General features: G+C 43.3%; 3 protein-coding genes across 4 annotated transcripts; all 3 read left to right on the top strand.

The window, feature by feature from the left end:
- Window positions 1–186: 186 nt before the first annotated feature.
- Window positions 187–3,631, top strand: LOC146575680 (uncharacterized). 2 transcript variants are annotated; one of them, XM_085270494.1, is made up of 2 exons: window positions 187–609; window positions 1,090–3,631. In XM_085270494.1, exons 1-2 carry the CDS (start codon window positions 588–590, stop codon window positions 2,976–2,978), a joined length of 1,911 nt encoding a protein of 636 aa, XP_085126620.1. In that variant the 5' UTR covers window positions 187–587; the 3' UTR covers window positions 2,979–3,631. The 2 variants fall into 2 exon arrangements, with proteins under 2 accessions (XP_085126620.1, XP_085126619.1); XM_085270493.1 differs by having other exon boundaries at window positions 202–609; window positions 1,087–3,631.
- A 1,201-nt stretch (window positions 3,632–4,832) lies between these two features.
- srebf2 (sterol regulatory element binding transcription factor 2) lies at window positions 4,833–20,321 on the top strand. Its single transcript, XM_085270485.1, has 20 exons — window positions 4,833–5,179; window positions 9,173–9,558; window positions 9,758–9,950; window positions 10,035–10,195; window positions 10,387–10,539; window positions 10,636–10,911; window positions 11,014–11,128; window positions 11,212–11,363; window positions 11,894–12,095; window positions 12,266–12,441; window positions 12,750–12,999; window positions 13,108–13,277; window positions 13,364–13,535; window positions 13,685–13,802; window positions 13,954–14,063; window positions 14,500–14,632; window positions 15,239–15,410; window positions 15,924–16,100; window positions 17,461–17,572; window positions 17,675–20,321. The coding sequence occupies exons 1-20, from the start codon at window positions 5,089–5,091 to the stop codon at window positions 17,890–17,892; spliced, it is 3,537 nt and encodes a 1,178-aa protein (XP_085126611.1). The 5' UTR covers window positions 4,833–5,088; the 3' UTR covers window positions 17,893–20,321.
- Window positions 20,322–21,577: 1,256 nt separating this feature from the next.
- nol12 (nucleolar protein 12) lies at window positions 21,578–24,936 on the top strand. The gene is made up of 6 exons (XM_085270484.1): window positions 21,578–21,869; window positions 22,310–22,415; window positions 22,521–22,569; window positions 22,667–22,812; window positions 22,929–23,026; window positions 24,468–24,936. Exons 1-6 carry the CDS (start codon window positions 21,766–21,768, stop codon window positions 24,661–24,663), a joined length of 699 nt encoding a protein of 232 aa, XP_085126610.1. The 5' UTR covers window positions 21,578–21,765; the 3' UTR covers window positions 24,664–24,936.
- The last annotated feature ends 1,263 nt before the right edge of the window (window positions 24,937–26,199 follow it).

Raw genomic sequence — 26,199 nt, 5'->3', positions numbered from 1 at the left:
AGGTTTTGTTAATTCACAAAAAATGTCTCTTTTTTTTTTTTCTTTTTCTTTTTTTTTACTGTGTAATTTACCTGTCATTAAATTTTTTATCTGTTAATTAATTGCCTTTAGTAAGAATGGCAACGGGGCTGGGCTTTATCAATAGGAAAAACTGTAACACAAACTCTATACAAAGATTCAGGGCTTTATATGTGACAACTCTACACTTTGGCGTTTACTCAATTTGTATAATAGCAAATAAAAGGTTACCGGTTCGAGCCCGGGAAGACACACAAACCTCTTGCTATTGTGTCAGGATGGAGGTAAAAAAAAAAAAAAAAAAGAAGAAGAAAGTAATCTTCCAAATCAAGCGTGAACATGAGAGCGGCTGAAAGCAACCCCCTCTGTGCTCCACAGACCTGCTACATTTGTTTTTGTCGAGCAGATGAACCGACAGAGGGCAGGAAACCATCAAAGACACAAAGTCCAGTGTTTGCATTTCATATGCGGGCAGAACAGTTTGACTTCAGCCCGTCTGTGGCCGCATGTAGAGGATGAAGGGGAAGCTGGCATGCAGAGAAGAAACGGCCTTTTAGTCTCTCTGCGAAATGTTTCATCATTTGTACTGTGGTAAGATCACTCTTTGATGTTTCTGTCAAAGTTAGCGACTTGCTAACGAAAGCTAAGCTAAAGCTGTTAACGTGCTAAGGCTGAATTATTAGCAGGCAGTCTAATTAACGAGATTAAAGCGTGAGCTCTTCATTCGACATTTGATTTTTAGTTTCAGGGTATGTTGTCACTGGGTGGTGTTAAAGTTAGACATTTAATTTAACCACCTAGTGGATGTTGCTAGCTTCGCGTCCCTCTTGCCTGTAGCTAGCCTATTGCTGTTTTGTTTATGTGCAAGAAGCTTCCTGATGCTCTCACTTGACAAAGCTCATTACATTGCTGTTATCTTTCCCAACGACACAAAGTGGAGATAATACAAGCCTTGGTTGCTGTCTGCTTTTCCATTGGTCATTACATTTGCAGTGAACATTTCAAAAAAACATTTACAGTAGTCTGAGCGTTAACGCCAAACGTTTTCTGCTCCTAATGTTCTGTTAGAAGACGAGGAGGGGAACAAGGAACCAGTACACATGGAGGGTGAGAAGGAAGGAGTCGACTCTGAGACCATGTGTAGCGAAGACCTCAGACTGGTCCTTGTTGGAAAGACCGGATCTGGCAAGAGTGCATCTGGGAACACCATCCTGGGCCGCAGGCAGTTCCTGTCACAGGTCAGCGCCAGCTCTGTCACTCAGATTTGCGAGATGGGAAACACTGAGCTCGCTGAAGAAGATGGCCGGGCCGTCCCACAGAGGAGAGTGAGGCGAATCATGGTTGTTGACATGCCAGGCTTTGGAGACACTCACCTCAGTGTGGAGCAGATTCACGCAGAGATTGCCAAATGCGTGTCTCTCTCTGCCCCTGGCCCCCACGCTTTCCTCCTTGTAGTGCCAATAGGACGATACACAGACAACGAGAACCAGGCTGTTTGTGAGCTGGCCAAGATATTTGGGGAGGATGCTGTATTTCACCATACAGTGGTTCTTTTTACAAGGGGGGATGACCTAGAGGGAATGGGGATAGAAGAATATCTGAACATGACTGCACCTCCTGGGCTGAGGGCTCTGATAGACAAGTGTGGGGGTAGGTACCATGTGCTCAACAACAAAGACCCCAGTAACACAGCACAGGTTAAAGAGCTCTTGGTGAAGGTAGACAGTATGGTGAGGCAGAGTAACGGAGGGTTTTATACTAACATTATGTTTTTAGAGGCAGAGGCTGCAATCAGGGAGGAGCAGAATAGGATTTTGCGAGAGCGAGGGCAAGCAGATGGTGAAGACCAAGAAGGAAGTAACTGCAGAACTGAAGAGGGAGCTAAACTTGCAAAAAGAAGGAAATGTGTTTTAGAGTCTGACATAGCAGGAAGCAGCGAGAGAGGATTACAAGAGCTCCAGAGGAAAGGGGTAGAAAGAGGAAGTGAAGATGATCTTAGGGTGGAGAGATGGGCAAAGGAGAGCAGAAGCAGTCCTTTCAGCCTGCTGAGAGACCAGATCAGAGGCCGACATTGGGGCCATGGCAGAGCTGTCAGCCGGCGGCCATCTGTTCGGTCGTCACTAATTCGTTTCAGGAGGGAAGCCGCGCTCTCTCCCATGGTGCTGGAGAGAGTTAAGGTCCTGGTGGCTGCTGGAGCCACTGGCATGGCAGTTGGGGCAGTTTTTGGAGCGGCTGCCCCTTTGGCAGCCGCAGCTGGGGCATCTCTTGTTGGGAACTCGGTTGGTTTTGCTGCAGCTCAGTTAGCTGGGATGTCTGTGGCGGGAGGCTCAGGTGTGGGGAACGCCGTGGGCGCCATAGTGGCAGCAGCCTCGGGGAAAACTGCAGTGGCTCTAGGCGCAGCAACAGGTGGCGTTCTGGGTAGTTCTGTTGGAGCCATTGCTAGCGCTGAGGCTTCCAGTCCTGCAGAAGGTGCTTTAGATACCCTCAGCCAGGTTAGTATCATAGGGGCCACTGCAGTCGGGGTGGCGGCCGGTGTGGGATGCACCATGGCAGGTGGGGCTGCTTTAGGAGCAGCTCTGGAGGGAGCAGCTGCCCTCGGTGGAGCTGAAACTGCAGCAGCAGCAGGAGTAGCTCAGGGTAGTTTAGTGTCAGGAGCCACTGGGACTCCTCAGTGTGCTGCCGCCTTAGCTCAGGAAGTGGCCGCTGGTGCTGTGTGTGGGGTAACAGGGCCCAGTGTGGCAACAGCAGCCAGCAGGGTTGCATCAGACCCGTGGGGCACCATGTCGACAACAGCGCGCATCCTGAGCGCGGTGGCCGAAATCGGCAAAGCTGCAGCCGGCATCGCCCTCGCTGGTGGTCTGGTGGTGAAAGTGGTGAAGGAAAAAGTGAGAAGCGGCACAGGAACGACGGAGGCTTCCTACTCAGAGAAGAAGTCTTATGAATTCTACTGGAACAAATAAATACAGGCTGAGCGTAGAGTCCAAATCCAGGATGTAAGAGATTTATTTTTCCACCTTCACAAGTAAACACCACACAACACAGTAGCTTACTGCAGTGAGGGATATTTTTACATGGATGTAAATGATTAAAGATGCACTGCTAGCAACAACATCTGTGTAATAAAGTTGTATGCGGTATTAATATGAAACCACTTTTTGAAAGAAAAGGTAGAAATTTCTTATTCTAAATGTTGGTTCAAGCCGAGGCTGAATAATCCATGACATTTTCACTTGTGTGGGACGACTGAAAGACATATTAGATGGGTGTTGATTCTGTTGTTTCTTATTTTTAAACATGTTCATTTCATTGCTGGTTGGTATTAAAACACACTTTAGTCCTTGAGCACACATCATACTTAAAAAAATAAATAAATACAGTGAGTATTATAAACAGAAAAAAGTCATCTTAAGCACCTCATCAGTTTCCATAATGAATGATATGCAACGATTGGCTGGGTTTATTGTCACGTAATATGTAAACCGGGAGAGTTATCCAGTTATGTATTAACACAGGTTAATACAGGCAACACATCTGCTGGAAATGAGTCAGCAGTTCACTGATGTGTTCATGTTTTTGCTGTGAAATAAAAAAAATACAAATATTGTTGCAAGAACTAACGTTTTTGGCCTTCTTTTTTCCTTTTGTTGTGGTATTATATTTGTGTTATCTTTTTATAATGCCATATGTGTGGAGTTGATTTATTGGTTAAAAAGTACAACTATGGTTCTCCATTTGAAGAATTCTGCAAACACATTAGGTAAAAATGTGATGGTGCTTAGAATTAAGATCTGTGCCATTTTAAATGTGTAGATTTGAGGACTTTGTTAGGTACACTAATACCTGGTTGGACGTCCTTTTGCCTTCAGAGCTGACTTAATTTTTCCTGGCATGGATTCAACAACAATGTCCCAAAGATGCTCTGTTGGACTGACGTCTTGTGACGGTGGTGGCCATTTGAGTACAATGAACTCATGTTCAAGAAACCAGTTTGAGATGATGTCAGCTTTATGGTTGTGTTATCCTGCTGATGGTTCCTGTGAACCATCAGAAGAAAGGTACACTGTAGTTATAACTGGATGGGCATGATCAGCAACAATACTCAGGTGGTGCGATGGTAAGTTGGTACTAAGGGGACAGAATCCCTGTAGATCAGCAGTTGCTAAAACACACAGCGCAGCCCATCTGCCACCAACACCTATGCCAATAAACTTAAAGCAACTTAAACTCCCATATTTCTCCGTGTTTCTGATGCTCAGTTTGAACTTTGGCAGGTCATTTCGACCTTATCTACATGCCTAAATGTGATTGATTACCTACCTAATAGAGTCGATGAGTAGCTCAACTGTAGTTCTTTCATTTTTATTAACACAATATCATACAATTTTTATGCTTAAAAAGTAAAATTTGGAGTATATGCCATTAACCCTTTTTTTCCTATAACACAACTTGTAATCTTTAAAGCTTTAAAATGTAAATAATAAATACGATAGTATTAATCTGTACGCTGGAAAACATGCTTATCACGTTAGCTGTGGCAAAATAGAAGAAACGAGTGAAACTGTGTGTTTGGCGAATGACTGCAGAATGACTGTGTGGGTTTATCGCCGTCATCTTTTCCAAGGAGCTGCATTTGTCCACCGAGGTCGAGTGCTTTTCGTGAAGGTAGGGGGAACGGTTTATTCAAATGACACCCAAGCTTCTGATAGTTGACGTACTATCAGACCACGGCGAATACGGGCCTGTCATTGGACGATGATGACTGGTCTCATGACAAGAACGAATTGGTCTCAGCCAATCAGATCCCGCTATGGGCCACGGAGTCTGTTTGTGAATGACGTAATGAGCGTGAAACAAGATGGCGTCGCCTCAAACATAAATTGATGCCAATGAGTTTATCGGTGTAGAAGTGCTCCTCTCTTGGGGCTTCTGTTGTTTTGGGGTTGAGAGGACATATTCCGCGGTCAGTTAGCTGTGTGGTAGGCGTTGCCGAACGCCCACGGAGGAGCTCGTGGACCTTGTTTGTTTTGTCCCTCCGTTGACAACCGGAGAGGAGAGCTGCTGACAGATAGGATGGACAGCGGGGAATATATCTCCACCATGGAGAACATGGACACGACTTTAGCGGAATTAGGGGACGAATTCACCTTGGGAGACATTGACGGTGAGTGTCCGTGTCACCGTTAAAAAAAATAGGAAGGTTAAGCTGTGTTTCACGAGTGTTGGCCTGTTTCCGTTTAGCCCGACAGCTGTTCTTCCTGCCGAGCGGAAGGAGATGAGCAGCTCTGGCTCTTAATTCTTGCGACAATGTTTAAGTATTCAAGATACCACTCAGGAAAATAGAGACCACTTATATTTAGTAGTCCTCGAATGCTCTGTTATTTTGGCATTATCGTTGTCTATTTTCTTTATTTGTTTCTCTAATACCCCCCACCCCCCAAAAACAACAACAAACAAAAAACCCAAAACAAACAAACAATGAGCATAAACTAAAAGATGAAGAAGTGATACTGTTGTGTTGTCTTGACTCCTCCATAAGAAGTGTCAGTTACTTTCTGACCTTCTTGTTTTTGAAGAAAGCTTTAACTCCTACTTGAGCATCTTTTTGCTTCTGCAGACCTAATTGAGCATCATCTGTGGGACAACATCTCTGTCAAAAATAAGTAAATAAATAAATAAATAAAACAGATAGCATTTTGCACTCTGTGGGCCTGTACCCTGTGAACAAACAGCATCCTTGTTCCAACTTCCCTGTTATCAAAACATGTTTCACCCTTTGGCACACAGTGAAAGGATGGGGGCTTTTGGTGTGAGGCTGGCCAACGCAGAGTCACCAGCTTTTTATTAGGGTGGAATTTTACTGAATGCTAACCCACCAGACCGGATTGATACACTGGTGAATTTGTGTGTGTGTGTGTGTGTGTGTGTGTGTGTGTGAGTGAGACGCACAGTATGGGATGAATTGGTTGTGTTAAGTTTAAATTACTCATCAGCATACAACCAAAGTGCTCTAACTGAGATCATGCAAAGCCTAATAAAGATTACTATGCATGGGTTTGAAAACCTACCTGCCTGTGGCATCTGGTGTTAATTCTCTCTCGTGAACAGCCCAGTCACAGCTATTTAATCTCACTTAATCACTGTGTCAAAAGAAGAATGTGCAGATTGTGTGAAAGTCAAATGACTGTTGAGGTTTGACTGATCCTAACTTGACTTTTGCTTCACTCAGTGCATTTTGCCTGCAGCTGTGTGGGGGGGAAAATGCAGGTTTCCCATGAGGAAAAGCATTTAACTGCTGCAAATTCAGATTAGTCACAAGCTTTTCTTTTGTGCATTTGACTCTGTATTAATGTTGAACATTCTTGCTTTTCCAATTATTCACTTAACAACTGCTGCTCTGCTTATGTAACTTATTTTCTTTGCTCTCAGCAGCCCACAAAATTGTCCCCCACTGCACCCTCACCCTCGCCCTACACCCCCATTTAATGGATTTACCCTTTGTGTCGGAGTCTCGGTCTGGAGCTCCATGGGCTCAGAGGTGCTTTGTTCTGTCAGCCACTGTAACCCCCTCCCCTCGAGGTGTTGAAGTGTGCGAGTGCCTTACTGTAAGTGTAAATTCGACTGGATGGTTGGTAGAAACGGTTCTGAGAGGAAGCCCATTTAGTGTTCCTGTGATGTTATTTGAAATCCCGTCCTGCACTCCTCTGGGCTCACTTTTCAAAGAAAGCATCAGTGTTTCCCTTTTATTGGTTTCGAAAGTGGTCATTACTGTTTCTTTACCTCTCAATGTCATGTCAACACAGGTCACATGCAGACTTCAGTCATGGCTATCAGTGCATGAATTACTGGCCTTGACCTCTCTGCTGCTAGTGTTGGACTGTTGATCTCTTTTTTACAGCTTGAGATTTTGCAGCAGTAGAAATGCAGATATGATATATTATCCAAGATGAGATCTAAACACACATGAGTTCGTTTTAAAGACTTGTTGGATTTCAATTCATGTCTGGAGTCGGCAACCCTTCACACTGATGGGAACGAACGCCTTTTATTGTTTTTGTACGCTGTGCTAAAATGCAGCGAGTGATCAAAGACAAAGCTGACAGGATGTTGGCTTCTTTTCCAAACATATCTGAGAACCTTTTGGTGTTTTAAAAAGTTTGAGTTTTCCTTCTTCGCTTTCCAGCTTCAAGCATCTATTCTTGTACCCCAGTGCTTTTTGTGTTGCGTTTGTTTCAAACATTACACCATTAAAGTAGAAACACAAAATGTCCTGCAGCGATATTGTGCTAAAAAAAAAATGTAGAAATCAAATCACCAAAAAAGGAAGTATTAATTTTATTGCAGGCGTAATAGATGCAGAACATGTTTCACTGCAGCGTGATTGAGAACTATGTATGTCTTTAAAAAGGTGTTATAGTACTGTATTATACAGTGGCCTTGTATCTTCCTGATGCCTAAAAAAATCACTCAATGCAGGAAACAATCACTCATTTTGAGGCTGCAAAGTAGTGACTGTAGTTAAATTTAACATGTGGCTTGCAGGGCTTCTCGGGTGTATTGATATGTGGTGTCTAAGGGTTGTGCGCTTAGTGATTTAACACTTACACTTGACAAAAAGTTCTTTGTCTTTTGTATTGTCTGATTTCTCCGCCTCACATTAAGACAAAGTTCAAGGTTACAGGCTCAGCTTATTGACGCTGCGCTGACCCTGGGAGCTAAGGGCATAGGCACAATCAATCACATAGGCAGACAAGCTTCAACCACATGGGATACTATATGTCAAAAGTGTTTTCAGTTGTCGTTGTCTTTTTTGAAAGGGGATTCCTTTTAGAAACGTTAACCTTCAAATTACTAAAGTAAATAATACTTAGCAAAACAATCATTTGGACCAACACAGTTGTTCCAAAAGAGTCAATAGTACCATCAGATTTGTTCCACCATACAGTAACATCTGGAAGTATCTTACTGGCAGCTATTTCATTTTCCAGCATCCAGACAGTGGTCCCAAACACACTGCCAACCCAGTAAAAGCATGCCTGGATAGAAAAACACACATTGGAGCGCAGTCAGTGATGGATTGGCTTCCCCAGATCCCAGAACCCAACATTATTGAAGCGGCATGGGATCATCCTGACAGAGGACAGCCAACATCCAAACAAGAGCTTTGAATGTCCTTCAAGAAGTCTGGAGAAGTATTTCTGAAGACTACCTAAAGAAATGACATGATAGGTGCCTAAGAGAGATCAGGCTGCCAGTCATACCAAATTTTGACTCTCAGGCTTGTTACAAGTGTACAAAAGCTCACTTTGCCCTAAATACTGTTTAGTTTTGATAAATAGCTGCACATATTACCCATTTTTATAGCAAAATATAAAGAAATGAGTGGTGGTTCAAGACTTTGGCACAATACTGCATTTGGCAAGAATGTGCTGGGAACATATTGAAAGAGGCTGTGATATGATTATGTAAGTGTATTGATATTTTGTCTCAACACTATTTCTATCAGAGATGTTTTTCAAACTAAATTTCCAAAAATGCTTAATATTTTACCCTATACTTAAACCTCATATACAAAAATAATTCCCAAAAATAATCAAGACATTAAGTTGATCATTGTTTCCTAATAAAACCTCTCCTCACGAAGAGGCAGTTTGTTTTAGATTCAGTACGATGGGTCTAATGAACTGGCAACTGAGTGCATATTGTCATGTTGCCAAACCACGAGCACCAGCATACACAATGTCGGTGGGTGGGTGAGTGAGTGAGTGGGGGGCATGTATCTGTCTATCACACCTTTCAGAGCTGCTCGATTCTTCATCTAAATGTTCTTTACTCTATATGCCTATCTCTTTTGTGGCATCAATTGAGATTACATCAAACCTCTTCAAGGCCTTCTGTTTGAAGGTTTCTTTATACTGATTTATGACCAGAACAGTAGCTGTGCTTGTGTGGATATCTGTCAATTCAAGGTCAGGTCTTGAAGATTCTATTCATATCTTTGCAATAAATAGTGTTCATATCTTTGGCTGATCTACACTGGAGCAACCTCAATATTCTGCACGAGGCCTCACTTACAGAGGAGACTTGCGGAGATGTTCAGATACACCTCAGATGATGTTTTTGACTTCTTGTCTGTTTACTTTCTCCCTATTTTCAGAGATGCTGCAGTTTGTCAGCAATCAGGTGGGAGACTTCCCAGACTTGTTCGAGGATCAGATGAACTCAGCAGGCTCTCTACAGGGTGGTGGAGTCACCTCCACCCCTCGGCCTCAACCTCAAATTGCTCAGACTCTCCAGACACCGCAGCCCTCAACCAATGCTGCCTACCAGAGCTCCAACGCTTGCTTCACCTCCTCCCAGACACTGTCCCCACATTCAGTACTCCTCACCCCTCCCCTCACTCCCGCACAAACCCCCTCCCCCCCAACCAACGCTTCAGTGCAGCAACAGGTGACCCGCAGCCCTCCACTCCTTCAGCCAAGGCCTCAGATGGTCCAACCCATCCAGCCTCAACCCCAACAGGCAGCCCAGACAACCATCCAGGTACAGATTTACCTGACGCTTTCTCACACGCTACTCATACAGTCCTATTAGGAGTGGAGAAAGCTGTAGTCTGACTGTTACAGTGATGGGCTAGTGCTGTAGTGGTGCTTCTGCTGACGTAAAACATTTTCAGACTGCTTAAAAACTGTAACAGATAAACAAAGACAACAAAAATCTGTTTTTCTGTTTTTGAATGTAGATGCACACCCAGGGCATCCCCATGCAGACTCAAAGCTTTCCAGTTCACACCCTGGTTCAGACCCACAGCCAAACACCCATGCCCATACAGACACAAGCAGCCCAGACGGTGATGATTGCCTCCAATGGCGGACAGTCCCGCTTCATTCAGAACCCTGTCATTTGCCAGCAGAGCCCTGCTCCTGGCTTCCAAGGTGAGTACAGAGCAGGGAATGCAATTTAATTTGGCTTTTCATTTTTCCTAAATATCTTTTTTGTTTTCTCTCTCGTCACTCCAGTCCTCCAGCCACAAATGCAAAGCATCATGACGTCACCTCAGCTTCAGCCAGTGGCCATTCAGCACCAGCGTGTTCTGACCCCAACAGGTCAAACCATCCAGACCATCTCCACAGCGCCCACTGCAGTCCACACTGTGCAACAGCAGGTGCAACAAGTACCTGTAAGTAATCCTCAGTTGTTAGCAGGATTGGATGAGTAAACAAAGTTTCTGCTATCAGAATATTTCACCAAAGCTTACCTAAATAATTTTACCCCAAGTTACTGCAAACATAACCCCTAACATAATATTTAGTTTCACAGTGATAATCAAGCAAACATGAAAACATTCAATTTATGGTTGTCTTCACTCAGGTTTTGGTCCAGCAGCCTCAGATTCTTAAGACGGACTCACTGGTTCTCACAACTCTCAAACCAGATGGGACACAGGTGCTGTCTACCATGCAGAGTCCTGCAGGCATCACCACCCTGACCACACCCATCCAAAACACAGCTCTGCAAGTCCCGGTATGCACTGTGCATGATTCAACACTGCTATTTACATGCAAACAAAGGTTATGATTAAGACTAAAAACTGTTTTTGTGTATGTTTTCGTTCGCCAGACACTTATGAGCAGCAACATCCTGACCACTGTCCCTGTTATGATGGGAGGAGGAGATAAGCTGCCAATCAAACAGATACAACCAGGCTCTTGTCAAAGCACAGCTAGGCCAAGCATGGATCAGTGCCAGGTGACAGCGGGAGGAGTCGGGCCAGGAGGGGTAGTGAAGGAGGGCGAGAGGAGGACAACTCACAACATCATTGAGAAGAGGTATAGATCCTCGATCAACGACAAGATCATCGAGCTCAGAGATCTGGTCATGGGCAGTGATGCGAAGGTTAATATTTTTATTGTCTCCTTTAAAATAAATAGATAAATTACTAAGTCTGGGTAATATCATATGCTTTCAGCATTTTAAATTCCATGTATTTCTTCCTAGATGCATAAGTCAGGAGTGCTTAGGAAGGCCATTGACTACATAAAGCACTTGCAACAGGTTAATCACAAACTACGCCAGGAGAACCTGGCCCTTAAGATGGGCAACCAGAAGAACAGTAAGTCTTCACTTTACTTAAAGCTGCGAGCGGATCAGAAGTCACAGCAGGTCCAATGCATTGACACTTTCTCTCAATCCCAGAGCCCGTGACGCTGTCTGAAGATGTGGAGCTCAAAGAGGAAGTAGTGCTGATGTCACCACCGGCCTCAGATTCTGGTTCTGGTTCCCCTCACCAGTTCTCTCCTTACTGTGTTGATTCAGAACCAGGGAGCCCTTTATTGGATCATGAACAGGTGAGGACAGGACACACACACACACACACACACACACACACACACAGTATGGTTGTGGCTCAGTGGCTTAGCAGACTGCAGTGTTTTAGTGTCAGCAAACTGATTAGCTCAGTGTGTTTATGTAGGTCAAAGGAAGGACAGTGGCAGTTTTAAAAGACTTCCTATTCTTAGCTTCAAAGTGCCTCTTTGAAGATTAGAATGAGATTTTTTTTTTTTTTTTTTGGTTCTTCATACCTGAGGCGGTTGTAGTTCTTTCTGTCGACAAAAGCTTTATTGCACATTACTCCCACTCGCTTTGCTTCACAGTAAAAGCTTTTAGCCGGTGAACGCCCATAAGCTAATTTTTCCGAGACAGCTGATTTCTTGTTTGATAAAATTTGATTTACGTTGATGTTTTAAAAGGTTTCTTTTTCCGCTTGCTTCACTAGATGTTTTTTGGGCAAAGCAAGGGTTTGTGATTATAAATCGACTTTAAAGTATTATTTATCGTCCCTGTGAACCTGTTCTTCGTCTCTCTTACTGTGTCTTAGATAAAAAGCGAGCCGGACTCTCCCTCGGTTGGTGTGATGGATCGCTCTCGGCTGCTCCTCTGCGCCTTGACTTTCTTCTGCCTTTCCCTGAACCCTCTCCCATCTTTACTGGGATCGGAGACATCGAGCAGCCCCGCCCTTTCCGGAGGCCACGGCCCATCTAGAACGCTTGTCTGGTTTCCAAGTCACACGCAGGAATTTGGTGAGAATTGATGATCTTTAACTTAATTTATCCCAGAAGTTGATGAATTGCTGATTCCTGTTCATACCACCTAGAAAATCCTTTGTTAGAATCTTAAAAATACAGGTTTGTCCATCCTCTCGTAGATTTGACATTGTTTTTGACATGTTTCATTTCTTCACGTCCTCCAGCATCTTGGCTCCGTTGCCTGTTGCCATGGGTGATGGTGTGGGTGCTGAGTGGAGTGGGAGCAGTGTGGGGCTGTGTCAGGGTGCTGTACCTGTGGGAGCCAGTCACACCGCTTCACTCACCAAAATCTGTGTCCTTCTGGAGGCACCGCAAACAAGCAGACCTGCATCTCAACAGAGTGAGTGCAGATCAGATCAGATGGACTTGAGATGTTTTAAACAAACCATTATTCTGATGCTGTTGGATTAATAGAACTTCTTAGAGTTGGATGTACCCTAAGATTTGTTTTTCTTTCTATTACAGAGCACTTTGCAGATTTGTGCTTTAATTCTCACTGTTTTTGATGTCTCAGTTGAGCCAGGTTCCTCTGCACATGGTTTTACTTTTAGCATCTTTCAGAGCTAAGCCACAACCTTCTCGGTTTTTCTCTTCCGTCAGTCTACGCTGACTACTTTACCATTTCTCATGTGATTCTCTCTCCTACAGGGAGATTACACAGCAGCAGTGGCCAGTTTAGAGACTTGCCTCTCTGTTTTGACGAGAGCTCTTCCCTCAACCAAGCTGGACCTCGTCTGCTCACTCTCCTGGAACGTGATTCGCTACTGCTTGCATCGCCCAACTCCTCTGGGCTGGCTTGTCCACCAGGTCGGAGGGAAGCACGAAGGGGAGGAGGCGAGGACCAGCGCGAGGGACGCGGCACTTGTGTACCACCAGCTCAGCCAGTTGCAACTCACGGGTAAGCGTTTAGGATGCACAGACAGGAATCCAGCAGATGGTTTTGTACTTTTCACACGTGTTGACATGATGAGAAGATACATTATCTGCTTCCTCTTTGTCTCTACAGGAAAGCTGCCTCAGCGTAGCAGCCTGTGGGCTCTGTCGCTCTCTCTAAGCGCTGTGAACCTCAGCGTGAGCGCCCAAGGCAAGATGGCCCCCACACAGCTCGCCCAGATTTATGTCACTGCCGCAATAGCCTTGCGCACTGCGCTGGGCCACCATCTCTCCTGTCTCCCTGTAAGTGTGTCACCTTTGAAATCATCACTGTTGATGTTTGGCTTCGCTCGCACTTTATCATGTTTTGAACCTCGTCTGTCTCTCAGGGTTACCTGCTGGGCTGTGCTGAGAGTGTGGCCAACCAATCAGAAACCAAGACGATCCCCGACTGCCTGCGCTGGCTCTTCACTCCACTTGGGAGGCAGTTCTTCCTGAGCTGTGATTGGTCAGTGAAGTCAGAAAACGGCGATGGGGTGTACACTTCTCAGAGAGACCCAGGTATGTTGTAAATGTTGGGGCTGCTCCTTAAGTTTCCTCTAATTTACTTCTTCGAATTCAAAATAAAATAATCCAGTTAACTTCTTTCAAAAGTTAATCGTGAGTGATATTCCTGTTCTCTCTGCTTTCCTGTTGATCTTTCCTCCCAGCTGACCCCATTGCCCAGCTGCACCGCTCTTTCTGCAGGAAGCTTTTGGAGAGAGCCGTTCACACCCTCATCCAGCCGCAGAGTGACTCTGAAGCAGAAAAACGCAAGAACGAGTCTGGGTAAGGCCTGAATAGCAGCAGCAACGCACTACCGAGAAACTCAGACACTTTAATGTTTATAGATTATGTTTTGTTTTGTTTTTTTCCACAGCTTGGTGTAAATTTTAGATTTAGATTTGCTTTTAGCTTATCTTTTCTTCTACCCTTTCAGAGAGTTTTCCAGCGCCCTGGAGTTCCTGCAGCTGTTGAACAGCTGCACAGAGGACTCTCCTTCCCCACCTCCCCCTTTCTCGACTCCTCCCAGTCACAGCACTATTCCAGGTATGATTGATATGAAGAAGAACCGTGACAGTTTAATAAGAATCGTGAACAGATCTTTGCGTGGGGGGGGGGGAACGTTTTCTTCTGTGATAACTAAGCAGATAGCAATCTGAATTATTACTGTCAGCCTGAATGGATTTACTTTCCTCTAGCAGCACACTGATAGTCAGTCACTAGTCGCTTTCCACATGAATGTTTTGTGGTATTATCACAGCTTACAGTCATCTACAAATGAATGCAGTGGATAAGAACACAGTGACAATCTGGTTGCTGCCCTACAAAAAAAAAGTGTTTTACAGTCATGCATGCAGCTTTTGATAACAGCAGGAAAGCTACAACGCCAAAAGGTTGACCAACCTGTTTGAGCTACATTTTCTTTATGCATAATTTTTCTTCTTTTATGTACTTTTTTTTTTTTTTTTTTCCCCTCTTCCAGTGGGGGACCCAGTGAGTCGCTGGTGGGCTGTGGTCCTGAAGGCTGCAGTGTACTGGCTGCAGGGCGATGATGTCGCAGTGAAGTCACTTTTGGCAGAAGCTGAGCGAATGCCGAGAGCTCTGCACATTCTTGAGTAAGTGCACTGAAATATATTGTACCTTAATGGGAGTGGTCTATTCCAGGATGTCCAGCAACAGAGGTCACGGAATGGTCAGAGTATGAAAATTGACCGACTGACATGTTACACAGCATTTAGCCAATATCAAGGCAAATTAAAACTGTCCTGCAGACATTTGGCGGTATCTGTTTATCTGCTTGGCTGTGTTTTAATTAAATCAGAAACATGCAGCACATACAGGTGTATATTCTATATTCAGCACTGTGTTTGCAGTCTTCAAAAATGGCAATAAAGCTGACTCAATTAAGATGTTATGACTGAACAGTCATAAGCCAACAGAGAAATCAGTTTTTTGCACTTTGCTATTTATTCTTTGTGCACCTTCGCACCTCCAGTAAACATGTTCGAGTTAATTTCTTCTCCTGTTATTGCATTTTAAGCCCTGGATCGGCCCCATCCGCTTTAATCTTGTGCAGATTTGATGATTAAAAATCTGATTCACAGTTGGTGGTTCTACAAACTGCTTATAGGTGCCGATTTTTCTAAAATAATTGTATCCAAAGTGGGAGGGGGGGAAAAAACAAAGCACAATAACCTGATAAATGTCCCTCTCTATTCCAGCCATCCTCTGCCCAAGGCTGTGCTGCTTCTCTGCAAGGCTGTACAGATGAGCCTGTCCCCTCTGAAGGGAGAAGGGGCAATAGCCTGCCTTTCTTACTGTGACAGAGGCAGCAGCTACCTGTGCTCCAGCATCTCAGTGGCGCTCGCCCAGTCTGGGAACTGGCTGAACAAGGTAGGGTATCAACAGTTCCTGAAAGATGTACCAAACATGGCCCCTACATTCATACATGCAGTGCATGCAGACATCAAAGAGTCTTCCATATATTACAAGTTACTGTCTCACAGTGCAGCACTAACTGTAGTTAAAGCTTAATCATGCATAAACACTCACACACACACACACACACACACACACAGAGTTAGGGTCAGGTCAGGCTGTTGTGGGGCTGTGTGTGCGCGCAGTGTGGGTGGCAGGAGGTGGCTGTGGTGCATTGTAGTTGCATTGCATGATCCTGAAGCCGAGTGCAATGTGTCTGCAGTGCAGTACAGAGGCCTCCCTGATCTGCACGCATCCACTACACCCCACCACTTAACACTGAGCAACAATGAATATCTTTTCAGATTTGATCTCTCTGGCATACACGTCGGCTAAGATTTACCGGTAATTGTGGGGTTTGGTTTTTTATGTGCATCTATACCCAACCCAGCTGTGTTTTCATTTTTTTTTTTTTTTTTCTTCTCCAAGGGGGTTGAGCTACTGGTTTGTGACCTCCTGTTGACTTTGAGGACCAGTTTATGGCAGCGGGGAAGCAGCAGTAATGGAGAACCTGGCCCGGCTCCTGGATCTCAGTTGGCTGGTTTCCAGAGGGACCTCAGCGCACTCAGAAAACTCACACAGTGCTACAGACAGGGACAACACAAGGTCGGGCTTTGGGGAGATTAATTCAGATATGTTAATAATAGTGCTGATAGCTGAAATATGCGAAGGATCATAAAGACAGAACTCTCTATGTTCAGGCCTCAATGAGAGGAAGAAGTGAAAGAGATTCGTCATTCTGAATTTCTTAGGCTGGCAGTTTGGCACCGCAGGAAATGGTTTTTGGCATATTTTATTGGGGGGGGGGTTGTTTTTGTTTTTTTTAAATGTAGCTTATTAAATTTCAAAAATATATAATAGAATTTGCAACAGCGATCAGCTTCCAAGTATTCGCAGTAATGAAACTGTAAATGGCTCCATCCTTCAAGTGAGAAATCACCTCGGTACATTTCTGATACTCATCTTGTTCATTATGAACATAATATATATATTTTAATTTTTTATTATGAATCTCCATCACTTTTACCATTTCCAGAACTTTCATTTCAGTTCACCATATCATCAGTCACACTTCTGAGATTTACTAGAGGAGCCTTAACGGCTCCTCTAGTAAATGTATTTGTTGTTTTTTGAGACTGTTAAGTTTTTCACATTTGGCCTCTTAGATAGCACAGTGGAGGAAATCTGAGGAAAGAAGGTAGACAAAGAGTTAGAAGGGTGTCAAACATAAGGCCCGAGGGCCAGAATAAAACCTTCAAGGACTCCAATCCGGCCCGTTTTGGCTTTGGAAAATGTGAAGGAGGTCATCAATTTTGGACAGTCTTTTTCACAGGTTTTACAAGCTTTCCCTGCTGATAACAATCTCCCCCATTCATTATACAACACAGACAATCAATTATAGAGTTCTGTAATTTTACACTTTCAGTTATTACAATTTAGGTCCAAAAGTCATGCTGACTCTTTATTTCTTTATCATGTAGAAAAACTGAGACACACTTTTGAAATTGCAATACTTTGTCTTTTATTAAGATGTCTCATTGATTTAATGTGCAGTTAAATTTCTTACAATGACAGAAATTGGCGTTCAGATTAAAGTGTGTTTGATGTAAAATGAGTTTGCGTTGGTGTGGTACTGAAGAGGCTGAAGAAAGACAAATCGTGAAGTTTTTAAAGGCCTGCTGTCAATCTTGAAAATCTAAACCTCCACTTTTTAGTTTAATTAATATTTAATTTAGTTGAATTGTAAATGTTATGCATACAGAGCTGTTTCAAAGAGTTCATGGCCAAAAACAAACATGAATACAGAGTGTTGGGGAATAGTTGTAGTAAAGCAGAGGAACTGGTTGGTAACACGTGCACGGACATTGGTGCCTGCTGAGAGAATTTGAGGGCTGCTCAGATGTGTGTTCAGCCAAGTTGAAATGATAATAAATACCTGATAATGACAGCTGTTTGTGTCATTTAGGTGTTCCTTCATGAGACCACAGTGAGGCTGATGGCTGGAGCCAGTCCCACAAGGACACACCAGCTGCTGGAGCACAACCTCCGACGCAGGACGCACAGCTCCTACACAGCTGGTAGGCAACACCGTCCTAGTGTACGACACGAGACACACCAAGAGAAAAGACATTTATCCAGTTTCTTCTTCTTTTCCCCTCCTCCTCCCTGCCTGCTTTCAGATGGCGAGTGTGTTTTAGGCGAGAGGGAGAGAGCTCACGCCATTCTGCTGGCCTGCCGCCACCTCCCCATGCCCCTGCTAACCCCGCCCGGGCACAGAGCTCGTCTACTGGCTGAGGCCAAGCGAACCCTGGAGCGGGTGGGAGACCGCCGGTCGCTGCAGGACTGTCAGCAGATTCTGCTGCGCCTCAGCGGGGGTACCACCATCGCCGCTTCTTGAACACACACAACAAACAAGGCTTCTCTGTGGTTCTGCTGTCTCACACACACACACACACACACACACACACACACACACAGGGACATTAACCAGGCTTCTCCTCCGCCAACATGTAATTTTATAATTGTCAGCTATTCAGAAATATAGACTTTCTGCCACGTGGACACCGTAACACACACAGCTGTTTTTGTTTTTTTGCTGATGGATACAGTGCTGATGGATACAGGGCTGTATCCATCAGCACTGTATCCACACGCCCGGCTGAAACGTTTGCGCCTTTGGTGCTTAAGTTTAATTGCAGCACAGTCGCCCCACCTTCTGGTCATTACTGGTACTACGCTGGCTGGCTGCCTCTTTTCAAACAAAAGAAAATCAGGTTTAAAAGGCCCTAGAGGGAAAAGGGACCATTATCTAATAGCTATTTAAATGAATGAATGCAGCAGTGCATTGATTTGCTCTAGGACACCACACCGTACAATCATTACTGGCACCCAGCAATGTGAGTGCTGCAGTAAGAGTAATGTGTCGTTTCATTTGCAAGCTTCATTTAAGGGCTTCACAGAATTTAAGAGTAGACAGCTGAGGTCTGAGCACGGCTGTGCTTTTAGGATAGCCTTGCTTGCTTTAAACCGTACAGTGCTGAGTAGTGTCTCTCCTTATCTACCTCACAACTGTACAGTGCCAGCATTGTACTGTGGAGCAAAAAAAACAGAATTCTGTGACCATTAAGTGATTTGTGCTTCAGTCCAGTGCAGCATCATTCCAGTAACACACAGCTGATCTGCTTTCCTTGAACAGCAGGATGCAGCAGAAACAACACTTCAGGGTTTGGTTTGCTGCTGCAGGCATGCTCCACCCCGTCACACATGAAGCAGAGAACAGGGGAACATTTAAATGACAGAGGGAGGCAGCAATGGGGCTACAAGTTTGAAAATGCCTAAATACACACACACACAAGCACGCTGGTGCATTTACATGAGAAATGAATTGCATTCAAACTTATAATGTGATTGTATACAAGTTGTACATAGAAGAAGTAGGTTTGATAGCAAGTTCTTAGTTACAAAGAAAGAGAGCAAAAAAAGGAAGCTGTGTGACTTCACTGACCAATCATCTTCATACTGGAACTCAAGGTGTACCCCACCCCCCAAATCTGTGTCACTTTTTTTGACACGCAGCACAGCGACATCTTTGAGCTGTGATTTCCATCATGAAGAGCAGGGAGGCAGGTGGTGTAGCTTGGTCTGAAAAAGAAGACCAGAGGATAAGAGTTTGGGACATGAACCCCCCCACCCCAGTCTTTTTTAGACTTGGGGAATTCCTGTTGAGCTACTACGCTAAACTGCATTTCATTGTGAGGCTGATTAGTATGTGGGAGTGAGTACAAGCTGTAAATGTCTGGAGAGGATCCTCTGATGCAGAGAGCTCTGAGAACAGTCACCTATGAAAAACTGCTGGAGCCTTTTAGATTGTTTTGTTTGTTTTAAATAAAAAAAAACAAGAAAATATCCCTCGTGTAGAACAGGTATGGTCAGTTTGAATTCACAAGCTGTAAGTGGAGTAGTGACATGTTTTCACTGCAGCAAAGAAAAGCATCGAATTGCAAACAAGTTTGTGCAGAATAACCAATTTCTCTGCTGCGTCGCTATATAAACCACCTTTAAAAGCTACAGGTTTTAATGGGGGGGTGTTTGGTGTTGTCATGCTCTGCAGACTGACAGAACTGATGTTGTACAGATTGCAAGCAAAAAGGCCTCGATGTTATGTAAAAAAAACAAAAAAATTATATTTCATCACGTTGGATTGATGGAGGAGCTTTGTGCTTTGTGAAATTGTAGTCCAATTTGCTTTTTATTTGTAATGATGGTCTTATACATGATGCGGGATTTATAATATCATTTTTCCTTTTTCTTATTTAATGGTTCTGTAATATTAATATAAATGCTTCTGGAGATGGAAGCAGTTTTGCAGTTATGTTATTGTTTTGTATGAGCAGCGTAAGGTCGGGAGCCGAGGAAATCTGTTTTATTAAAGGATCCTTTCATTTAAACTTTTTAGCTTGGTATGGTAAATTTGATCACTTTCTATGTTTTTTGTTTGTTTTTCTTTGGCGCACATTGTAATGTCTTGATTTTAGAATACGGGCAAACACACTAGAATACAATTAGAGGTTTCCAGTACCCTGTCTTCCAGGTCAACTCAAGCTGTAATCTAAGGAGTACTGAAAGTGTTGCTATCAGTTTAGATTAGGCTTCCCTGACTGGTAAACTACACAAAGAAGAAATTTATGTTCAACAACATCTGCGAGCTGGAGTGTTTATTTGTTTTTATTTTGTTTCTTTTGTCTTTTTTGCCTTGAGGTGTTTTTATGGTCTGAATTTATCTGTTCATTTGAATGTTTTCTAATAAAATGACACATGAAAGTGTGAGAGTGACTGGTCTCTACTAAATGCTGTATGTTACTCAGTGGTTGTCGATGAGTAATATGTAAAGGAGCAAATTAAAGAGGGGAAGGTGGGCGTTGGCTGGGTGTGAAGGCCAGTGAAATCTGATAACTGTGCTGAAGTTGAGTTTTCTCCTTCAAATGAAACACTTGTGCACTTTTTACAGAGATGAGACGTTTCTGGTTGCACAGTAAGCCCCTACAGTAGGAGGAGAGGGAAAAGAGCCATGCAATTATGATTCGAAGTTATGAGTGCTCAAAATGCTGGAGGAAAAAAAATAAGTAAACTTAAAATGCACCAGATTTGGACACAGTGTTATGTGCTTTGATAATATTCACAATATGAAGGTAAAAGGTTTCCTTGATTTCTTTTTCTTTTTTTCAGTAAAAGTGATTGTGCATAATGACAGCTGATGCATTCATAGGGGCTCACATGTAGGACGCTCCTTTAATTTTAATGGAGTGACTTGACTGCAGTACATGGATTGTATATTTAAAATAAGTAGACACGAGAAAATCATACAATTAGAGGGATTAACGAGCTATAAATTTATGTATGAAAAAAATACTTTCCCCTAAAATAAATATTTATATCTTCTTAATTTTAAGTTCTCTAAATGTTGTTCCGTGTTGGTGCAGTTTCGGGTTTGCTTTGGAGTCCACCCATCTCTTCTCATAACGAGGATTTTCCCTGAAAATAAAATCGATCAAAAGAAAGAAAATCTCGTCTTTCTCTTATTAAACAAAATACACACTGGTGATGATTTTAATCCACGGATATGACAAGAATATTTCAGATCAAGACCAAAAAACACTTCTGGGGCCAGAATTACATCTGTACATCTTCTGTGATGTGTTTATAGTTAATACGTCAAAGATTATTTCCCACTGTACTGATATAACCGGTAAGCAATGTTTGTTGACATGTTTATTGATTGATGGATTGATTCCATCCATTAATTTTCTTCCGTGTATCTAATTCAGGGTCGTGGGGGACTGGAGGTTATCCCATCTATCGTTATAGGGCGAAAGGTGGGGTACAACTTGGACAGATCGAAACAGTTCAGTTCATTTTTAAATATGAAACTCACATTTATACCCACAACCAATTTAGAATCGCCTCCTAACCTAACCCCACTAACTGCATGTCTTCAAACTGTGGCAGAGTACCCGGAAACAACACAGAAAGACACGGGGAGAACACGCAAATTCAGGACCTTTTTGCTGTGAAGCAACAGTTCTAGCCACCACGCTAATTTTATTTTATTTTATTTCAAGTGTGTATGTAATTAAAAAAACAAAACAAAAAACTAAAACTAAAACGCCGCTATCAAACTGTTGGAACTGTAGAGGTCATGTGGTATGTGTTCCCCCCCGGACAAAAATAACAGACGTGCGGTATAGTAACTTAGCGAACTCACGTGCACAACATGAAAAACTTTAAAAACAAAGGCTCCAAAAAGGCTAAGTTCAAGCCAGGATCGAAGAAGAGGGAGAACAAATGCATCGTAACGTTTGACGAGAAAAACAGACAGTGAGTTTGAAAGCGCGTCGCTGAAAACACTGTTTCATGTTAGCTAGCATCATAGCACTAGCGCTGATTAGCATGGACTAGTACCAGCTTTTAGTAAATGTTTTTATTTGGGAAGCTTGTTGGAAATAAATGTGTGTAATTTGTGTAAGATTTTAACCAAATAAGTGGAGGCTTTCCCATCTTCCCACTCTCCTCGTCATATTTAAAAATGCTGATGGTGTATGGTGTTCAAACTATCATATACCTGCATTTATAAATATTGTTAATTTCTAGAAATGTTATTATTTGACTAAAGTTTTTTGTTAGGTAATGTAAACCTCATAAATTAACTGTAGCCAGTCTTCCAGTTTGAGTTATAAAGGTTCTCCTTAATAAAGTACACCTTTCTAAGTCTGGCTTAATAAATCTTGGTTTTGGACTTTAATCTGCTTCTCTCTCAGGGAATATCTTACCGGCTTTCACAAGCGTAAGGTGGAGAGGAGGAAAGCGGCAGTAGAAGAAATTCGAAAGAAAATCAAGGAAGAGCAGATAAGAGTCAGAGAAGACGTGAGTCCTCATGGAAAAGAGCCCCGATTTAAAGCCTGTTTTTGCTAAACGCCTGAGCATGTTGAGAAAATAGGCAATGTATTAAATGTGTTTGTCTCCTTACAGAGACACAAGGAATACATAAAGATGCTGAAGGAGAGGACAGAAGCTCTCGGTGAGTTTACAGGAAAACTTGCGCTCTGGTTATTTTACTGATGTCTCATAATCTGTGCATGTAGCTTCATTGCCCTTTATGTGATCCTGTATTGCAGAGGAAGGCGAAGATGATCTGGAAGATGCAATAACCAGCACAACAGAGTCTATGCAGTACGATCATCCCAACCACACAGTAACCGTGACAACCATCAGTGATCTTGACCTCACAGGAGCTCGCCTTCTCAAAGCTGCAGCAAACCAGGTAAATATTAAGGTCTGTAATCATCTGAATAGGCTATATGTGTGCGTTCTTCTAAGTTTGAAGATAACACTGAAGGTAATAATACTGCATTAACACTGAGTATGCTTGTTTTGAAGGCTAATGAGGAGCGTGACGATGAGGTGGAGGGGGAGAAAGAGGAAGAGAAAATGGTTGGAATGCCAAAAAAAGCTGGGAATCCAATACTTAACAAAAAGTAAGCAGTTTGTTAATCACATCTCTAATTGAGAGCAGCTTGTGATCAGTTGTGTCCTGCTTTTAAGATTAAAACGTTGGACTTTGTGTCCAGTGTTGGACGGTTTTTCGTTTGAGCTGATTTCATTTGCTCAGCTAATGTCATGTCAGGATGATGCTGGTGGATGAGATGAGTTGTTCTGTTTGTAGTATTCTCAGAGTATAATGTATTTAATAAAACATTGATATTTGGTGTCCCTGTATCAATACAATATCTACACGTGAAATATCTTAATACTATGCTGCATTGCATTTAGGGATGGGTATTGATAAGATTTTCACGAGTCCGATTCCATTTTCGATTCTGTTTAACGATTCGATTCTTTTTTTAAAAAAAAGGAGAACACTGAGGTCGATTTGCTTAGAACTTTGTTTTATATCTTCTCTTTGAACAAGATAGAAATTTAGGAGTAACATGGCCTTACAAACCCAACAGTGAGATCTTAAGAGATCCAGCCTACGGCTCTTCAATGGGGTGTCACAGGGTCCCCAGGAAAAAAAATTGTAAATGTAAAATAATAAAATAAATATTCATCTGTAGCAATAACAAAGTATAACATAAATTATTCAGTAGCAATTACACAAGAATATCCAGTAATGTCCCTGCCTACAATTAAACACATTCACTTACTGAAAATCGGGGCATCTGCTGTGGCAAATGGGTTCAAGCCTTTGACCACAAACTCAGTCACTGCTCAGTGACATTCGTCTATTCTGGCCTGAAAGGAGACGCTACCAGTAGACTGCAGCGAGAACTGCCAGCATCTGAGCCAGCCAGACTCTGTCTCTCTCATCATGGTCACCTAAATGCACAGTAATGGCAGGTTTTGTAATAAGGCAGATTGCGCTAACATAATATGCACTGTTAGTTGATTATTTACCTGCCGCATTAACGGGAGAGGACGTGCAAACGTTACTGCTGCTGCTGGGTTGAGATTCACGAGTCCGGAGCGGAATTAAAAACACGACATTCATTTAAGGTCATCGCGTGTTTTGTGAGCAAATGCTTTTGCATATTCGTAGTGTTTCCTCCCTTAAATGAAATATCTACTTTGCAAGTATTGCAAGTTGCCCTGTTGTCATCTGTTCTCGTAAAGTATAATCAAACTTTTGAGCGTTTGAGCCGCTAAGGCGCCGTGTTTCCTGCCAGGTAAATGACGCTCCGCAACGTGGTGACGTCATTCGGGGCGACTGGAATCGATAAGGGAATCGTTTGCAAAAATGGCAAACGATTCCAAGGAATTGAAACAGTGGGAACCGGTTCTCAACAAGAACTGGTTTTCGATACCCATCCCTAATTGCATTTCTCTACCTCCAGAGTACACACAGCTACCTTACCTGGCCCCTCTAACTCCAGCTGATTGGTTTATTTATTTTTCTCTCTCGCTCTTTCATCACTCCAGGATCCGCTCCCTTACAACGCAGCTCAGCACTTACACCAGCAAGCGGAAGAGGAAAGGGAAGCAGGAAGGCCGAGGCGGACGGGGGCGTCTGACAGAGAAGAGACCTGGTGTCACAGAGGGTAGAAACAAAGGCGGCAGGACCAGCAAGCGTCAGAGACGTAGACAGACCGGGAAGAAAGTGCATCATCAGGACTGAAGGAGTGCATGAAGGGAGGAAGAAACTCCTGACAATGGACTTCTGCTCTTGTTAGGCCAGCTCAACAAACTGGACTTGGTTGTGTTTATGCTCACGCGTCGAACAGAATACGTGTATGCATAAAGATGATGTTGGAGTTACCTGCCCTGTGAAATCTTGTGCTCAGTTTTGTACATTTTCCAACTTTTTTTGTTTCTTCCCATTATTTGTTAATTGTGTACTGAGTGTGCTGTATTTACCTCAAATTTGATTAAAGTAAATTTGAATAATTTCTGATGATCTCATGTTGCGGTCATATGTCACATTATGTCAGCGTGCCCTGTGAGGAATTTTGTCCCACTGTGCTCTATTGTTTAATAGGAAACCTGATGCTGTTGTCAACATCCTCTGGAGAACATCAGGAAACCAACCCTTAGCTCTGTATTTCCTCCTAGCTGAGTATCACCTGTGTTTGTGTGATCTAAAGGAGAACCAAGCAGTTTCATGTAGAACGATAAACAGCCAGCGGCTTTAATATATGTTAAACACCCCCACCTCGCCGGTGTTTATTTATTTACGTTAACCTGAGCCAGCGTGTGCCAGCTGTCGCTAGCATGAGCGTTTCATTTCGCTTTCTAAAGCCCATGATATTTAATACAGCTGCTCAATAGGAGAACCAATAAGCCACTGGCTCCATCTTGGTCCTGGGGTTTGTGTGCGCTTCAGGGTCTCAGCCGTGTCGGCTAAGAGCCGCCATGGATGGCACAGATGCTGCAGTTTCACTCATTGTCAGAGCAGCCAATCAGATTGATTCAAGTGTCTGGCAGGCCGGGAGGACAGAGAGCATGGGGAAGAGGAGGCATGTGCCTGATGGGGGTCTGATGGGCAGTTCATCCTTAATGATGACACGCTGAAGGCTGGAGTCCCTCTTGTCAGGTAATTTTAAATCTTTTTCATAACAAAACCATTTTTATATATTTCTACCATCCTCAGTTTTACACTATTAAAGGCTTAATTGACATGTTGACTATTACCAGAGGCGCTGGTGCTTGTAGAAGTTGCTTGGTTACAGTGCATGTGTCTTGTGGTGTGTAGTACTGTGGAACTGCTCTGACTGGACTGTATTTCATCAGCTGCGAGTGCGGTTAGTTATCAGTGATCTTAACAGTTCTCACGTCCTGAAACAAAAACCCCTTTTTTAGTTTGCAGCTGCTCTGCTTACACCACCTTACAGTAATGTGTCACAATCACGCATTAGTGGCTCATGCTTGCTCTGTACATTACCAAATTAGATTAAATGTGCAGAAACACTTTTGTAATTTGACAGTCTTTTTTTAATGTCTTCCTCAAGTGTTAGATAAATATTTCTGCATATTTCCTGCTGTGGTTTCCCAGTTTTCTCTGTTGGAGGCAATGAACATCCAGGTTCTCCCTCTGCGTTCACCATGGCCCTCTCCGGCGATGAGCCCATCTGCCCCAAGTTCCAGCCCAATATCTTCGACCCCTCCCGCTGCCACGACTGCCTGCGCCAGAGGCACCTGCACGCCGGTGCAGGGG

The sequence above is a fragment of the Mchenga conophoros genome, linkage group LG4 (genome assembly GCF_057382185.1).
Source record: "Mchenga conophoros isolate Kocher_MC1m ecotype Shallow Benthic linkage group LG4, M_conophoros_male_GT1.1, whole genome shotgun sequence".
Lineage (NCBI taxonomy): Eukaryota > Metazoa > Chordata > Actinopteri > Cichliformes > Cichlidae > Mchenga > Mchenga conophoros.
Note: the sequence above shows the minus strand (reverse complement) of the source record. Positions and strands in the feature narration are given on the sequence as shown.